Source organism: Anser cygnoides, chromosome 11 (genome assembly GCF_040182565.1).
Source record: "Anser cygnoides isolate HZ-2024a breed goose chromosome 11, Taihu_goose_T2T_genome, whole genome shotgun sequence".
Lineage (NCBI taxonomy): Eukaryota > Metazoa > Chordata > Aves > Anseriformes > Anatidae > Anser > Anser cygnoides.
The window spans coordinates 772,933-790,905 of NC_089883.1; the positions used below are offsets into that span (position 1 = coordinate 772,933).

The window sequence follows — 17,973 nt, forward strand, 5'->3', positions numbered from 1 at the left end:
GTTGAATTTGTGTAAAGCCTCACTACTTGCTGATCAACAATTTCTAATATGGAATAAGTAAGCTTTAGGCAATTGTTAAAATTTGGTCTTGCTTTCCATTTGAAAGCAACGTTACAGCAGTTCTCAGAGTACTTCAATCGCTTACTTGAATTGTGTACAGTTCCTGCTAGGAAAATCATTTCTGAAATTTGAAATATCTTGATTTTCTAAACACCAGAATCTGGTGTATAGCTGGTTGGAATGCAGTCTTTGACATTACTAAAGCAATTTTCGAGTAGAGAAGCGTGGCTTTTGGACTATTGCTTATTTTGTCACACCTGCCTTGAGGTGGCACACGATGGAGCCTCAGTTATCAATTCGAAGTGTAATTTTTTATGCATTGTACACAGATTCAACAGACTTCTGGTTTTCCTCGTTAACCAAACCTCAGAACTCATCTGGTGCTAGCCTAACACCTGTATATGCATGTTCACCGCCTCGTTCTGCATGCACTTCAGCGTATCACCTCCATTGCTTGTCTGCCGTGTATGTGCCACGTTGTGTGTCATTCTCCGTGTAGCTGTTTGGTAATGCCTCGCGAAAGGCTTGCATGTCTGCAGGGTGGAAATGTTTAAGCAAACATTTATAGTATTTCTGGTTAAGGAAATAATGCAAAATAAAGGGGGGGGAGGTAACTCTTAAAGTTCTACGTGTCCTCTGATTTTGATCCTTGTAATGCAAGCTTTTTAACTGGTAGTTTCTCAGACATTTTTTTCATTACCCTCTTAGGCATAATTAATGGAAAAAGCTGATAAAAAGCAACTAACTTCTGTGGGCACGCATCTAGCTATGCGGTGTAAGCATTTTTTGGCTAGGCTGGTTGTTTGAAACTCATGAACAAGCAAAAGAAAAGTATGGATCAGAACCCTGGGCAATTAATTAACTTACTGATGAAAATGAAAACTGTGCTCCAGATGATGTGGTCTGTTTTGTTACACTTTTTGCTCAAAGCTGTAGCAGGGGATTTTAGTCACTCTTGATTACTCATGTCTGTTCCTCTGGATGGGTTATTATGAGGTTTTAAATTGCTTGTTAAAGCTAGCTTCCAAATGAACGTACAGAAGTACACATGGCCTCTTGTTGATGATGTGCCATGGAAGTAGGAGACTTGCTGCTAACGATTACAATTTTGTACTGGAAAGGAAAGCGGGGTATGTTGTGCATGTCTGTGTGTCTACGCTGTGCTCTGCGAATCCAAGCAGTCCTGCGGACACTTGTTTTTTTGTTACCGTTTGTTAGTTCAGCTCCCCCTAGCACGCAGCAGGAGATGCCCGGCTGCTCGCCACCTTAGTCCCAACCCGGACTTCAAAACACAACTCTCGAAGTTTTAACCCAGGCCACGCAACCCGACTGCGTCTCAGCGCTGTCCTGTGCCGCCTGCCCCCTCCAGCCTCCGGGCAGCCGCTGCCCTCGTGGCGCTGCTGTTCCTCTCCTGCTGCCTCCCAGCCCAGCGCCGCTTTGCTTATCAGCACGCGCACGCTGCCGCCGCAGCGTTCCCCTTCGCAGGGGAACCGGGGGCTGTAGGTAGCGGGAGCGAATATCGTGCGTGTGGTAAACTGTCAGCAGGACCCTGAAGGGCACCCTGCGTGCCTCTTACAAATGGGTGGGTCTGATAGAGTATTAAAGGGTAGAAAATTGTTCGAAACCACAGAGGTTGTGGTTATGTAGCTTGCTATGCAAGGGAAGTTTAAAAAAAGAGCTCCAGTTGAAAGTGAATTGAAAACTTTCACGTTTTGATGTTGATGCCTCTCAGCTCACTGCTCTGGCGGCTTCAAATTTGGACTTGTTCTGACCAACCCCTCTTTATATCCGTGTAGATGTAATAGATTTTGTATCTTGTAGTAAAGATTGAAGAGTGGCCTCAGGAAGCCTTTTCCTGAAGAATAGTCTGAGCAGCACACGTTACAACCTCAGACTTAATCCTCCAAAACTTTCTTGTCTTGTTTCCTAATGACTGGTTCCTGTGCAAGTCAAGCAGCATGGCAAGTGGTACTGCCAGGAGCAGAGTTTTAGAAAAAGTCTGCATCAGTCTGTACACTTAATTTGTTTGTAGAGGAGGAGAAGGTGGAATTGTGGGGTTTTGGAGGAAGGGTTGTTGTAATTGGTCAGGGAGGGAAAAAAATGAATTTCTGCCGTAAAAACTATTAGGAAAACATCACATGGTTTTGCATTAGGCTAGAACAAAGCATCTGGCATGTGCAAACAAGGCAGTTTGGTTAAACATGTTTTTCTGTTGCCACTAGAAGTGTGTGGGCCTTACATTGAAATTATCAGAGAAAAATACACAAATCTGGGAGGTGTGCTCATGTCAGTATCCAGTCTGGCATCACTTATTTCAGTTCACCTGTTTGAAATGCAAAGTGATACGTAAGTTGTTGGCTTCTACTATAGTAAAAGTGGTTTTTTTTTTTTTTTTTGGTGGTGGCTGGATGGTGAAAGATGATACAAATCAAGTGATAGCCATGTGCTTTATTAGTAGTTTCTTACCAAACAAAAGCATGTCGTGTAGATTAACAAGACTTCTGCTGGTGGGAGTAGGTTACTATTGGGCACCTACCTCACTTGCAACTGTTGTGAAAGTGTTTTAGAGCTTCAGACAGCTTGTCCTCAAGTAAAAGACTTGCTGAACTTGTTGAGAGATGCAACTGATGCCAATGACTTGAGCTTTGCTTTCCATTCCTGTGAACTAGCATATTTCCTGAATATAGAGAGACATCGTGAGCTTTGAAATGCAGCAAAAGATTAATTAAAACCAACTGAGCTTTCAGGGCTTTATGATTTATTGAGTGAAGAAGGCTGAGGACCAACAGAGATACCTCAATTATGGCAGCTAGAATAACATATTTAAAAACATTTTTGTTTTTACATTGAATTGTATTGAAGTGTATTTCCTTGACTGATTGTGTTTGTGTGCGTGTGTCTGTGCATGTGCTACAGTAAATGGTTATACTGAGGGTGCACAAGTTTGGGGTTTTGTTTTTAATTTTATGATTTTCCCGGAGGCTTAAAACCCTAGGAAGAGAAGTCAAGAAGTAGCACAGAACAGAGTGGTAGAGAGAGAGAGTCATTCAGGATCGGAAGGATGAGATGGAACATCTTCATTCTTCCAGCCAAGGACAAAGTAAAAACGCTGCTGTAAATGTGAACCAAACGCAGCTGGAAAAGACGTGGAACTCCCAAATTGGTCACTTTGCATCAGTTGCAGGACTGCTTACCATGCATTGCCCCTGCTGTGCTCTCATCTCTGCTGCTGTGTATTTCCTGGCTGAACTACACATTCAAGAGTATATGTCTTGGCTGGTGGGCTGTTTATTCATCCTGTGGTAGCCTGACAAGATGGATTTCTTTCAGTTGGGAAGAGTGGTGGTGAGGAATGTATCGCTGATTCCTCAGCAAGGCTGAGATATCACAGATTTCCATTGATAAGAGGTTTGAAAAGGTAGAGGGCTGCTTTTTACGTTTTAAAGTCTGTCTTCAAATTTTACACTCAAGCCTGAGATGCAAGATAGCAGTATGTAAAAATGTTGACGGCAAAGTCAATTTGAGCATTGGTTAAAAAAAAAAAAAGCTTTCCCTGAGAAAGGTGCCATGTGATAGAAATTGGAGGATACCATTTTTCAAACCTGGCAAGCAGGTGGGAAAAGCCTTACCTTACTCCTTTGCAATCTATTCAGAGACCTGGAGGAGAGACAATGACTTCTCTATGCAAGTTGCATGAGATACCCAATGTTTTGTAAAGTCTTACAATGTTTTAACTCTAGAATGGGTTAAAAGTTGGTGATACAACTTTTCAAAGTAGTTGACTTTGTGGTTGGGTTTTAGTGGGAGAGTTTGAAACATTTAAAGGAACATTCTCAAATTACAGTAGTAAGTTTAACAAGTTCTACAATCTCTTAAGTCAATAAATCTGTGAAACACACTTGTAATAAAGCCAAGGATATTAAATAGTGTGAAGTCACAGTTTTTCAGAGGGGACAACTCCCAAAGTGCTGACAGCTGGACTTGTAATTGCAAGCCCATATGCCTCCTCCATATTTCCCGATGACTTCATTCCCATAACCAGACAGAGCCAATTCAATGTGGATGTAGAAAGCACGTTTAATATCTGTTTCAGTAGTATCACATCAGATTTGGTCTGAATATTTCAATTGCAGATGATGAAGAAAGAGATCTACAGAATGACCTCGTCGATTATGGCAAGCAACGCTTTGGTGAGGGTGTTCTTTAAAGCTTGAATGAAACAGGAAATGTAGATGAGAAGAGATCTCAACTGAAGAACTTGAAGTGCTGCAAACTGAACCATTTTTACTTCAGTGTTTCATACTTTAAAAGAAACTGATAATAAACCCGATAAGTATACTCAAAGTTAGTGAAGTAACAGAAGGAAGCAGTTGTGTACATATGTACATAGTTGTACTATTGCAAATTGTATTAAAACTACATTTTTGTTGTTACATTGAGCCAATTACTTAGACTGTACCTTATCTGTAAGAATCTTTTCATCTGAAACCAATATTATAAATATGGGCTGAGCTGTTTCTGCAAATTAGAAAACTTTGTAAACTGGAGAACTTGTACAGTTTGTATCTCATGTAACAAATACACTGTGGAAACAATGTACAGCCAAAGGACTCCTTTTCTACAGTAATACCTGTATGAGCAAAAATACTCCGCTTTTTTCATGAGTGCTGTGTTTTTGTATTTTGCAGGTGAGCTACCAGTTGAGAATGAAAACTGAACGTTTAAAAAAGTTGCTCCTTCCTTAATGTAACTGAGGAAAGATACAACAGTGAAGTAGTCCTCAGAAGCAAGTACCGTTTTAAGTCTAATGTCCAGTGACCAAAACTCATAGCTACAGCTGGAAATCAGTGATAGTAGAATTTCAGTAATTTGATACATCCTGAAAAAAGTTAATATCTTATTTTAGAAGGTAATATAGATAATTCAACACAGCTCGTAGGAAATTTTTGTGTACGTGTTAAAAAAGAGCAAGTGTTATAGTGAGAAGCAAAGACAAGTTTACATCAGCTTTGTAGGAACCTTGTTGGAAGGAACAACCCCTCCCCTCAGTAAATATGTTGCATCCACCGTTTTACTGTTTCAAGAGCCTCCATCCTGCTCACACTCACTCGAGTTAATTTACAATTTAATACTTTGATACAGATCTCTCTCGACATCTGCCACGTTCCATGTTTTGCGTTTCTATCTCAGACGAGTTTGTAAGTTAGATACTTTTTGTATTATGTGTTTAAGCACTTTCTGAATTTTACGGAAATGATTCAATTGATGTACAGTAGAGGAAATTAAGGTTATTAACCCAACCTGCTTCTCCAAAAGGGCTACTGTGAAAAGAAATTATAGGACCTTTGACTTGGGTGATTGTACTTTATCTCTGCACTCAGGTTCCAATTTCAAATAACAGTTAAGGTTTGCTCGATGTCATTTCAGTGGACCTATTAAATTTCAAAAGTTGTACCTTTTTTTTTTTTTTTTAGCTGTAGGGATATTCTTCTAATGAATCTTCAGTATACAAGAAATAAAAAATTCAAATTCTGGTGATGCATCTCAAGGGTTTTGTTGTGTTGTTTAAGGCTTGAGCTCTTCATTACATCCTACTCGTGGGAGGCAGATGGGGGGAATAGCCCTTTGCATGGTGTGATATCCCTTCAGTTAAAAATAAAATGCTGAACCTCCTCCAAATTAGACACCGTACTAATACCACACAGTAAGTATAAACCTGTACCAGGATCCTAAGAATAGCAGTCTTCAGTAAATACTGTATTTAAGCACTGCAACTTTTTGTTTGTCTTAATGTAATTTCGCCCTGAATTAGGTGTTAACTTGATTCTTCTAATGAAAGCAACGTATATGGGTTCTAATAAATTAAGTTGTTCAAAGTTTGTGAGGCTTTCTGGCTTTTTTCTTTTGCAGCAAAAGTGTAAGTCAAGGTGATTTTTGACTTTTGAGAGTTGGATTAATTGAGGCCTTCACCGAAGCTGAGGTATTCTGGCACATCAGCAGTGGTTACAGCTGTTTGATAAAGGCCAACTTCTGGGACGGGGCATGAGATAGAGAAGTCACTACGTGCCCTGAATGTGACAAAAAACTAAGCTTGGAAGGCAGTACAAGCTTACGTTCCCTGGAACATTTTAACCCAAGAATGAGCTTCACGCGCAGTGACTACAATTGCAGACCCTCTGGCGCTGAATAAAAACTTCTTTGGCCAGTCCTACGCAAGTCACTCCGGTGCCGCATGGTTGCACCCCCTGAACCATGGGACTGTTGGTCAAGCAAACAGGTTACTGTGCGGGTGTACGTGGGTAAGCGTACAACAGTCGCGCTGCCCTTTGATAACTGGCCACATGCACACCAAAGTCAGCAGCCTTCTGGTGTTATGAATTAATCTGATTTCCCATGAGGAACATATGCTGAGAGGCAGGTGCTTACGTGGCCACCTGGACCGTTTTCGGGTAGATTCTGTGGTCATACCCTGCCTCTCTTAGGACAATAAAGAGCTTTCTCTCCCTGTAACATGATGGGGAGCTACATTATCAGAATTTTATTTTTTAGCCATCTTCTAGAATGTTGAACCTTCCAGTTTATTTCTCTGAGTCTGCATGGGCGTGGTGCTTTTGAAAACACTGACCAAATACCCCTTCTCTATCAAAAAGGGGAATGCTCTGCTAATGCTCAGGGATCATCTTAGGGTGTTCACTGCTGTGACTGACCTCCACAGTGACATGCAGGATTCTTTAATGTGTTTTTTTTTCCTGTTCATTCTGATTTTCCATGAAACCTGACTACTTATATATAGTACAGAATTACATTATCCAGTACTTTTAAGCAAAATTGTTAAATAACTGATGTTTAAAAATAGATTAATTTGATAATTATAGCCCTGCTAAAACTATTATATGCATAATCAATTCATTACTGCATATTAACTTTTTTGTTTTCTTGTATGCCACAGGTCTCATGTTAAGATTCTTTAGATCTTCTGATAGCAAAATAAAACCACTACTCACGCCAGCTTTCGATGCCTTGCTGCGCCATTGCCCTTTTATTACCACACCTCACTTCTGCCATGAATTGGTCTGGAGCAGACCACGCTACCTGACAACCCACACCAGCGTTGCAGGCGTGTTTGAGCAAGGCTTAGTTTGTAGGGCAGCACTAAGCGTACGTCTGCAACAAATTATTTGTCATATGACTACTCCAGTGAGTGAAGCATTACAAAGAACTCCGCTCTGCTTTTCCCCGTCCCAGAAACAGCCTGTGTCTGCAACCACATTACTTACAGGTTGAAATTGATCAGGCAAGAGGAAGAAAAATTCTTCATTCTATTTTAGTAAGCTGGTAAGATGCCAGCCCAGATGGCCATTTGGCCTCATCCAGTACACTTATTTCTTGCATTTTTCTATCCTATTCCTTGAGAAACTGGTATTCAGTTTCATGGCTTCTTTCATAATCGCCCAGGGAATCCTTAACACAGAAGGGAAAAACGCAACAAAGTTATGAAAGGGAGCCGTGAGAGCCTGTCCTGGATGAAAGTTTCATTCCTGGCTTGGTTGGTGGCTCCTTGGCAGGAGCAGGAGCACCGCTGCTGATGCACCGATAGCGCTCAGCAAAGTTTTGACATGAGGCAAACGCTACCAATTCCCTTTTGCTATTTGGAAAGTGCCAGCAGACTTGGACAGCAAGCTGTACGCATGAATTGTAGGTTTGTTTTGCCCCTATGTTTTGGGAAAATATTTCACTTCAGCGGAGCCCATACCGAAACACAGTTTGATCCTAGTGGGTATCCTTTTAAGGAATCTAATTTAGGTCGCTAAGCACTTTACCCTTCATTATTTAGTGATCCAATGTTTAAAGAATTTTATTTCTAAGGGGAATTGTTCTGTCAAACAAATTCCACTTTGGTGAAGAAGAAAAAAAAAGTCTGTGTTCTTTTGGGAAACTGCCAATGTTTTTAGAGCAATGTTCCTTTTTTTTTTTTTCTTTTTTTGGTGGCTCCATTACAGCTGTTTCCTACGCCATCTCCTCGCACAGCCATGTGGCTGCTGCTGCTTCCTCCACCCCACTAGCTGAGCCCTGCAGCGCCTTTGTTCCCTGTGCTCCTTCAGGCCAGCTCTGCCTTCCTGCCCTCCCCACAGCGCCTGCCGTCTCCTCTGGGCTACGCCAATGCAGGCTCCAGGCTCGTAGCGAAGTGCCCCAGCGTTCTCTTGGCGCTGCCTTTCCCTCCCCCTTCCTTGCACCAGGCCTTTCCAATTGCTTCACACCTGCAGCGCCGACCTCCCGCTCCCTTCTCTCCTGACAGCCGGGAACCACTGCTCCGGGGACGTGGGACGCTCGGTTCATACTGCAGAAAGACACTGAGCCATGGCTTGAGCTAGAAAATACATTCAGATGTCTGAACAATCAAGCTGAAGGCACAAGACGACAACTAGAGGTGTCTCCATTTTTCACAAATTCCTGGAGCTTGTCCTCAGCTTCCTATGAGATTTGCTCTTTGCACACCAGCCTGGGAAGCGGCGGGTCCCACTGCTTTACTCCAATTTTTTAATGCAGCAGCAATGCTGAACGGGGATAACTGCCTTGGCTGTAAGTAGGCTGTTCCTAAAGCAAACGTCCCCAAAGGCAAATAGCCCGAAGAAGTGGGGCCTGCCTCATTTTTACAGGCTTCTAAAGATTCCAAATTCACAAACGATCATTTTGTTGTTTCCTGAGACACCTTATATTTAAAAACAAACAAAAAAACCAACAAAGTGCAAAGTTTGCCAACTAGTCTGAATCCGCAGTTCTCATCCAAAACATATTTTAGCTTTTTTTCAGGAAGGTGAAGGCCTAAAGAAGTGATGAAAATGTGATTGCTCTCAAACACATGGAAGAGAAGATGCTGAACAAAATGCAATAAATGCATCCTTTTCTAATAAAGTTCCATCAAACACAAGCCCACTTTTTAAACACATTAATTAAAAATATGAATCACTGACCTGCCGTTCGCATGACTGTACCTAATATATTCGAAAGAGATATTCTGTCAGCACCACCACTATCAGCATGTATGAGTAAAAACATGAATGACTAACCTATCCTGATTTTATTTTTTAAAACCTAATTTTGAAATCCCTGTGCCATTTTGGCTGAGCCAGTACCTGTTTCCATGGAAATGGCAGCATACAAAACGTTGACATATTTGAGAGCGAGCGAGCGCTACTTAAACATCTGCTTCCCCGATACCACCAGCTAGACTTTAAAATAAAACTGGCTCTCACATTTGGTGGAGCTGGTTTACAAGAAATATCAAACAGCATCTTTAAACGATGGCCTAGCCCAGATCCTTTTGTTTAAACAATATGTCCAGATAGCGACAGCAGCACGCAGTGCGCTGGATTCTTCTTTTAAGGCTCATGCGTAAATAACTTTTCATCTATATGGCAATGCATCTACGGAGTAATCTCTTGAAAAAAGCAGCTAACAGGACCGACAGATCTTCTCCTCTCTTTTCATAAACTCACACCCAGTTTTCATACATACATTTTCATACACAATTCCAAGTGTTTCGCTTCACCTTACAACTTCGCATCGCTAAGCACTCAGCACCGTCACTGTTAGGAAAATTTTTGAAGGGAGGCAGTGTGGTGAGGACGAGCACCTACCCTTCATCAGAGCCTGGCTTGTAGCCGCGGTGGTGTGAAGAGGCCGGTATTTGAAGCAGAATCCTGACTGCATTTCTTTATCAGCAATCTCTTCAGCCAGCCAGGCACACTGCCCTTCTAGGGGTCACGTTAGCTGAAAATATATTTACACTAAATTTTAAATGCAGTCCTCTAAACTGATAAATAGATAAACACATCGGCTAATAAAAGGCATGGAGCTTACGTTATTTTGACTTTACTAGAAAACAAAAATAATTTGCTTTTCAGTTTTTTTCTACAATGATTTCTTATTAGTTCGTTCTTTTCCCTACCCTCACTTAGGCACCCAAAGAGTAATGGCTCTACCCCTGCATACCGCTGCAAACACACCAGACTGAGTTAAGAGTATTTATTGAAAAAAATGGCTTCCTACCGATTCGAGATCTAAGGGAAAAAGAAAAAGCAAATCCATATGCAATAAGAAAAAATCTATTTTCTCTTATTTTGCCCTAGTGTATATCTGAACAACCTGTATTAACTTGTGAGACACTGCTGACCAACAGCTTCATTCTTTCATCCCTTATTTAAAAAAAGTGAAAAACATTTAATTTTCCCATGGTACCACATTTAGAGAAAAAAATGCCTTAGCTGATAAAACTTGATTTATCCCTCTGCCTCCAATTCTTCATCAAAAAATAAAAAAGAAAAAATAATAAAACATAAGGAACTACTTTTGCAAGTAACTGCAAGCGATCTGAATCGCTGTCGGGGCTAGCAGTGACTACACACACCGTCTGAATTCTCCAAACCATTTTGCAATAGATCATAACATTCCAAAAGTTTGTTAAGGGGCAGCCTGGAGACTTTATTTCCACTTTCATTCCCTACACTTAATTTTTCAATCTACTAATAAAACTCATCCTGGGGCGGCAATGAAATGGAAACCCCGTTGTTCGCAGAGCAGAGGACGGGCACACACCCGCAGTAACTCTGGTAGCAGCACTAAGCTCATTCCTGGCACAAGGCTTTGATTCACGCTGCTCAACTTCAGGCACTCAAAGATAATTTGAGAAGTGTATAATTGTTCTGGGCTTCCTTTTAGTTCATGGCAAGGAACAGGCTCCTCCCAATGGAGATTCGGCTCTCTCCCGTCTTCCATGGAGTACTGGAGCCCCTCGCTGCTGACCGAGACAGACAGGCAGAGTGCCTGACGCCAGGAGGGATCAATCCGGTGAAGGGACTGATCCAAAACATTCGGATCTTGCCTTATAAGATCATTTTCATGGGACCAATTCAACATATCCTGAGCAAAGGCATCCTACTAATCCCCATCAAAGAAATCTATCCATCCTACAAAAAAAAAAAAAAAGGAACAAGAAATAAGTATGTTCTGAACGTGTGCACTTCTTTGGAAGCTTTCCACATAATTCAACCCTTTTCTACTTTCCTCTTGCCATTTCAAAAGCCAAGTGTAGTAACTACCACGACTGCCAGGTCACAGAAAGAGTAAACGGAGTAAAAAATTACCGCATTGCCGTGCTGTCTGAAGTTGTTCTGATGTCAGCCAAGAAGTCTTAGGGTGGGTGAAGCCAGTGTTCAGAAATGCCTGCAATACTTCTCCTATCTCAGTCTCCAAAACTTACTTGAACTCTAAAAGCTGCACAGGCTAAATAAACAACTGTTACACGTAGTCCTTGGTGTAAAGGAATAATGGCAGCTGGCCAAACAGCAGACGTTTGGATGCCTTCGTTCTTTAGGGACAGGAGGCAAACCCCAGATTTTGGCATCCAGTAGAATAATGGAGTAATTAAAAATATAATGCAGGCTGTGGCAGCAGGGTTACTGAAAGAATTGCTTTCAATGTATTGTGAACTATCTGCACCCACTTAAACATGGTGATCTCTACCGACCTCTTAATTAAAGAATAACACCACCTTACAGCTTCAAAGCACAGTACAGATGTAAACTAATTAACATATAACAACTGCGTGAGGAAGTTTAGGAAAATACTAAATTCCTCAAACACTTTGAGCTGATACCATATCAAAGGCCAAGAAAATTCTTGCAATTGCCCCATTTCCTAAAGATTTCAAATGCAAAATTACAAAAGAACAGAACACCTATACGCTTTGCATAAATAATCAAACTTTAAAAACCCCAATTATAAAAGGCTATACTTTAAAAGCACTCATAAGTCCATGTAAATTAATGTTCGGATGCCAAAAATATTTTGCTCAAGGTCAAACTGAGAAAATACATATTCCCAAGTCATTTTTGATCAGCGAGTGATTGCAGTACTTTGTTTTTATGCCCAGCCCTGAAGAGAAATCTGACTTGAGGAGACATTAGCATACAAATGGGATATGAACTTTCAAAGCTTATGCAACTGCTACTCCATTACAGACGCTCAAATCAATTACATTGTTAAAAATCAGAGGAAAAAATCTTTGTTTCAGTTTAAAATATGAGTACGCTCTTATACCTCAGAGACATAAATGGAATTTGAAGCTGGTAGAAGTTTAGCGTGTTAAGAACAGGGGAAAAAACAACCAGAGTTCAGTCAATGCTCTCCCTGCCGCTATTTTCCTCCCTCCCCTCCTCCTTACTTCCATTTTCCTCTCCTCCTTTCCCCCCCCCACAGAAAGGGTTGGAGAGGAGACTACATTTTCCTCTCAGGATGATTTAATTCAGTCTTCAAATTAGAGGGATGTTTATCCTGCTTAGCGGGAAAAGCCTCAGCACAGCAACGACCACACGAATTCCAGGTACCTCTGTAATGAACAGATGGAAAACAATTAATAGCAAGCTGAAGACTTTGCTACCAAGAGTGAAGGATGATTTCAATGCCGCGTATTAGAAACCCAAGCACCTACAACAAACAGTTGAAGAAATTTGTTCTAGTTCGTCCCACTATCCAATTTTGTGGGTTTTCAGTAGACAGGTTTTCCCAAAGCTTTCTCAAAGTTACACAGATCCCACAAGAGCTAAAACTCGTTGGTGAACCTAATTTAGTTTAAAATTAGGAAAACCAAGCTGATGGGTAGTATCTCACCAAAAGGGAAAAATTAGCTCTGTATTAAGCAGATGAAAAATAACCATTTTTTCCCGAAATTTAACAGCTGCAAAGAGGATTCTGCTTCCATTTCTTTAAGACTAAAGTGACAATTGACAAGATGAAAACAGACACTAAATAACTCATGGTATATGTATTTTATTAAATATTATTTTACATTTTCATATAGACAAAATCATAACCAGTGAAAAACAAAGTCTGCAGAGCAAAAGGACCCTTGTAAGCATTTTGCAGTACAAAATTACACGTTTTCAGGGATTCACAGCATGATTTGCCTGGGAAATACACCAGGGTGACTGGACCCGAGGCTGTCACGCACTTCTGCTTCAGTGGAGCATTAATACGTGCCACAGACCCTCTGCAGAAACAACCGGTTTTATAAGAGGCATCGTGAACCCCCCTGCCCCCACACACGCGCTGCAATGTTCGAGCCGCCAGAGGCCAAGCCAGGAGTGGAGGAGGAAGAGGAGCCGGGTCCTTACCTTCACGGCACAGCTACGGCGATGCGGCACTGCCCCGAGCTCCCTGCGCACACAACCACGTACTGCTCCCCTCGGACTCTCGGCAATTGGCCTGAACAAACGCGTGTGCCCTTGTGGTACGTGGAGAATTCACCGCCACAAGCTCACTGCTTCCCACGTGTCTTACAGCAACTGAAGCGTTTCCACGCTTGCACACAGCCAAACACGCCACAGAACAGCGATTGCTTCAACTTCCACGACACAGGAAAAGATGAAATTTTATTTGAATTCATGACATCGCATTTCCCTAAAACCCTGTTTCTCGGGTAGTAGCAACAGTAAAACAGTACCAGCAGCCTATTATTAAGCTTGCTCAAAACATGCTGTGAATTATCAGCTTTGCGTTTCCTCCAAACAGTGAATTAACAAAAGTGATTAACACCTGTCAAAGCGTTCTTACACTCTCCCACGGCAAAGAAATATATGCAACGGAGTGTCTTCCTATCATACGTTTGCTTTATGTAAACGTCAAATACCACGAGTTTGTTTGGATACTGGAAAAAAGCTGGATCGGAAAAAAAAAAAAGCCTAGAGAAGGCTCACGGGGATCTCACGCGTGTAAATACCCGAGGGGTGGACGCAGTGAGGTCAGGCTCTTGTCAGCGGTGCCCAGGGCCAGGACAAGGGGCCCTGGAGGCTCCCCCGGGGTCCCAGGAGCAGTTCTGTGCCCGCAGTGCTGCGGCCCCGGCTCAGGCTGTGCCGAGAGGTGCTGGGGGCCCTCCCGGAGAGCTCCAGCACCTCCTGGACACGGGCTGGGCACCAGCTGGGGGTGGCCCTGCTGGGGGGCCTTGGGCCAGAGGGACCCAGAGGTGCCTCCAGCCTCAGCCACGTGGCGGCTCTGGGAAAATGCTATTTCACTTGAAGCGAGGTTTCTGAGGTCCCTAATTGTTAGCAGAATCTATTTCACTTTTCAGCAGCAGCCCTTGAAGAAATTCAGTAACCGACAACTTTCAGCTTCGTCCATATTACGGAGACCTTCACCAGAAATCATAACTGCAGTCCTTGCTTCAGGATACATACAGAACCTTAAATAGCCTCTGACCCAAGTATTTCAACTTTCAAGTTAAACTTTAAGTAACCTCAGACCTTTCTTTGAAGAGAAGGACCAGAATTTTTAATAGGATCTTTTCTGGAAGAAATTAGAAAAAGTGAGATTGGGTGCTTCCAATAGTCTGCAGTGCTGTGGAGAAATAGTGCAGAGTTCTGCAATAGCTAGAACTTTTTAAAGACTCCAGCACCAAGGATACTGTGTTTCTCTAGTACAGCACTGGTTTAAAGAAAATAGAAAAAAAAAAAGCGGGGCATATATACCTATTTAGTAGATTACACTGGAATTTTCAAGACAGACAGAAAGGGTTACGATACTGATGCAAGAACTTCATGCCGATACAGAAACCAGCACGCTCAATCCCTCGACCTGTATCAATCTCTTCCCACGTAGCACCGATGGGGTTGCTAGTATGGACACTACAGTTTAACTTCTCCAAACTGGGCTTGACCACTTGCAGATGTGTATTTTCATCCCCAGAGGATTGTTTCTTGACCGTAAACACTTCAAAGACGTTCTGTGCTAGATCAAACATACATTTAAGTTGGTTTAAATTTGTGCTTGCCTTTGTTTCTGAACAGGCGCAGAGTACCATCTGAATCCTGATTCCCGTCAGCTGAAGTGTAAGCAGTCAGAACACCACGTCTGGGGCTGTTCCTGGACAGCCAGATTGGATCACAGACGCCTAGGCACAAAGGAGCAAGCAGAGCCTGGTAGCTGCTTCTCATTTAAGTCAAGTGCATGGTTCTGTTTCCCTACTAAACAAAATTTATTCCCTTCAGATAAGCAAGAGAAACAACAAATACTGGAAATAGGTGATTTTAAAAATTTAAACCCAAACGAGAATTGTTTTGTTTACACAACTACCTCTCATAGTCACGTCACAGTTATTTTCACTTTGGCAGAATAAACTGCATTGAACGACTGTGCTCAGAGTAGCGACTGGTACCTACAAATAAAGAAAGATGTTGAAATGCTGGAGAACTGAAAGGGCCCCCACATTATCCAGGGAATAAAACCCTTTTCCCCAGAAAAAAAAAAAAAAGCCCCTCAGGCAAGATTTAGGAATGCACCGTCTTCAGCTTATGAAACAGAATTCCAGGCGTGACCTGATCCTTGCGTGTGGGTCCTGACGCAGGGAAGAACAACTCCAGCAGCGTATGACTTCTGAGTCTTGCTGAGAAGTGCTGGACGCAATAGCTGGAAGTTACATTCAAACCTGAAACAAAATACAATCCCTAAAAGCAGACACATGAAACAGCTTCCCAGGAGAAACTGGTGGGCTCACCCATGCTGAATCTCCGTAACGAATAGGAAAGTCACTCCAAAGCAAGTCATTTTCAATGAGCATGACCAGTGTGTAAACAAAAACCTAATAGATCAGCAAGACTTCGGGGCTGCAGGAAGGTGAATTCAGGAGGAAATCATAAAACATGAAGAACGGCCTTTCAAATGAGCATTCACAGAGTGTAACGTTTCAAGAATGTGCAATGCTGCTGGCAACTATGCATTTTTTTCCCTTCGGTTTCTCTGTAAAGTGAAGAAAACACGCACCTAGAATATCTCAGTCTGACAGTCCTTGAAATCTACTGTCAAGGGAAAAACCTGCCGCTGCCAATACACGAGCCTTCTCTGAAGCAAGCACACGTTCCAAGCTTGTAACGCTTCACGTGCATACACGCAGCCACAGCACTATGTAGTGTTTTTCCATTTTACACACAGGCAGAGCTAATACTCCTTGCACGTTATACGTTATTAACACGGGGAACAAGTTTCAGCAGGAGGACCTTTGAACTTTCGCCTTCACAGCAATGCCAATTAACAACACGACTTGTTATAGTCCCACCTGACACGGGACCAAGCCCTCCAACACCAATACCCTCCAGCACCCTGATAATTTGAGGATGGCACAAAGCACTGCGGAAGACATATTTAAATATTCCATAGTACTGAGAAGTACACCTCTCGTTCCCATAAAGATTACTTTGAACCCTGAGACATACCCTTTAGTATCTCTTCTAAATGTTGTTTTTTCGGCTTTTGTTATAAACGCACTAGATGGTTTTGGTATTCGTACAAATATCTGCTTGCTTCGAATCCTGCCGAATGATTTCCTCTGGCAGCTAGTTCCACTTTAATTACATAGCTTGAAAAAGTATTTCCACCTACCATTTTTCAAAACTCCCACTTTCTGAGTATCACTGATGTCCTTTTGGGCTTGTACGATGAGACATCACAAAGTTATCTTGCCATACTAGTTCCTCTTAATGGACTGACAAACAGTTTAATTAAGTTTTAACATGTCCAAGCTAACCTTTTTCACAGCTGATCATACAAAAAATATTCAAGTACAATGCGTAATGATTGTGCTTAGGAATACTTGAATGCTCTAAAGGAATAAGGCCTGTTCTGAATAAGGACTACACTGTTTCCGCTGCCTTTTTATCACTTCTTTTCTTCAGAAACTAAGGTAAAATTATTTTTATAGTGTCTTCTGCTAAAGAGCGAGTGCTGTGATAAAATTTTAAAACAAATTTTGGCTTCACAGCAGCAGATGTGGTTCAATTTAACAAGCCAATAAATAATATAAGTGACTAGAGAGCTGGGACTTTTATAATATGATGGGGGTCTAAAAGCTAAAATGGGAGTCAACAGGTATTAGAAAAAGAAAACGCACGATACCTGTGGGTTTCTGCCGACTGCTATGTGAGAGAGCGCACACAAAAGCTGCTTTTGTGGAAACATGCTACTTTCAGCACTAACTTCAGAAGCTGTCCTAAGGTCATAAACCATATTAATCTGAGAACCGAAGACTTCTGTTTACAAGGCTCGGTGGATAAAAGCCATCTCCGACAGAAAGAAAAATCAGATATACGAGTTTAGTAGGTTGTAAATCACCAACCCGGCCCCGCCACCTCCCTGCTGTCCTGCACAGGGTGCTCGGGCTGCTTCTCTAAGGCACGCAAATGCTCCAGCAGGCAGCACCCCCAGCACCTCACGAGAGGCTGCCGAAAAGTTGAAAATAATAAAGAAAGTGGGAATAAAGCCCCACGCTAAGCTCCACAGGCGTCTTAAAGCACCCAACGCAGCCCTGCCCGCTGCTGTGGAAGGCAGCAGCGCACAACCCGGGCCGTCCCGAGGGGAGGGCCGGCCGGAGCGTCGGAGGGGCCGGGCGCTTCGCCCCCCGCCGGGCCGGTCTCCAGCGGCCTCCCGGGAAGGCCGGCGGCTGCCAGACCGCTGCGGGACAGGCTCCGGGGGGAGCGAGGCCGCCAGCTCCGCACCCCGCCGCCCAGAGACCGGGCCGAGCCGGGCCGGGCCGAGCCGGGGCCGTTCCCCTCAGCCCCCTCGGGCACCCCGCGGCCGCTGCCCCCTCCCCGGGCCCCGCGCCTCAGGGAGCGGCGGCTGCGGGCGGGGCCGCTCCCCTCACGGCCCCCCCGCTCCCCTCACGGCCCCCCGATCCCTCAGAGCCCCCCCCCGCCCCGCTCCCCTCACGGCTCCCTCAGAGCCCCCCCCCCCCGCCCTCACCTCACCTCACCTCAGGGCGCGGCGGCCGCCGGTCCCGCAGACCCGGCCCGGCCCAGAGCCGCCCCGTGAGGCGCACTCGGCGGCAGCAGCCCTCGGGATCAGGCAGCCGGGCTCGGCCCCGCCGCCGCC

At 43.3% G+C, this 17,973-nt stretch overlaps 1 protein-coding gene and 1 long non-coding RNA gene across 8 annotated transcripts in view; one reads left to right on the forward strand and one right to left on the reverse strand.

Moving 5' to 3' along the window:
• Positions 1-5,939, forward strand: part of GOLM2 (golgi membrane protein 2) — a 23,165-nt gene extending 17,226 nt beyond the window's left edge. For 2 of the 3 annotated variants that reach the window (XM_048046248.2, XM_048046250.2), the window contains one exon: positions 4,194-5,939. In XM_048046248.2, the coding sequence (XP_047902205.2) occupies positions 4,194-4,267 (74 nt within the window). In that variant the 3' untranslated portion in view covers positions 4,268-5,939. The remainder of the gene's footprint in view (positions 1-4,193) is intronic. The other variant, XM_048046251.2, reaches the window with a different exon arrangement.
• LOC125179799 (uncharacterized) lies at positions 5,481-17,824 on the reverse strand. Of its 5 annotated transcripts, none has more exons than XR_007157618.2 (3): positions 13,233-17,804; positions 9,699-12,448; positions 5,481-8,428 (listed from the first exon to the last, which is right to left on the reverse strand). It is a non-coding gene; the product is annotated as an uncharacterized lncRNA (long non-coding RNA). The 5 variants fall into 5 exon arrangements; XR_007157619.2 differs by having other exon boundaries at positions 5,481-9,831; positions 10,657-12,448; positions 13,233-17,802; XR_007157620.2 differs by having other exon boundaries at positions 5,481-11,027; positions 11,205-12,448; positions 13,233-17,801.
• Positions 17,825-17,973: the final 149 nt, after the last annotated feature.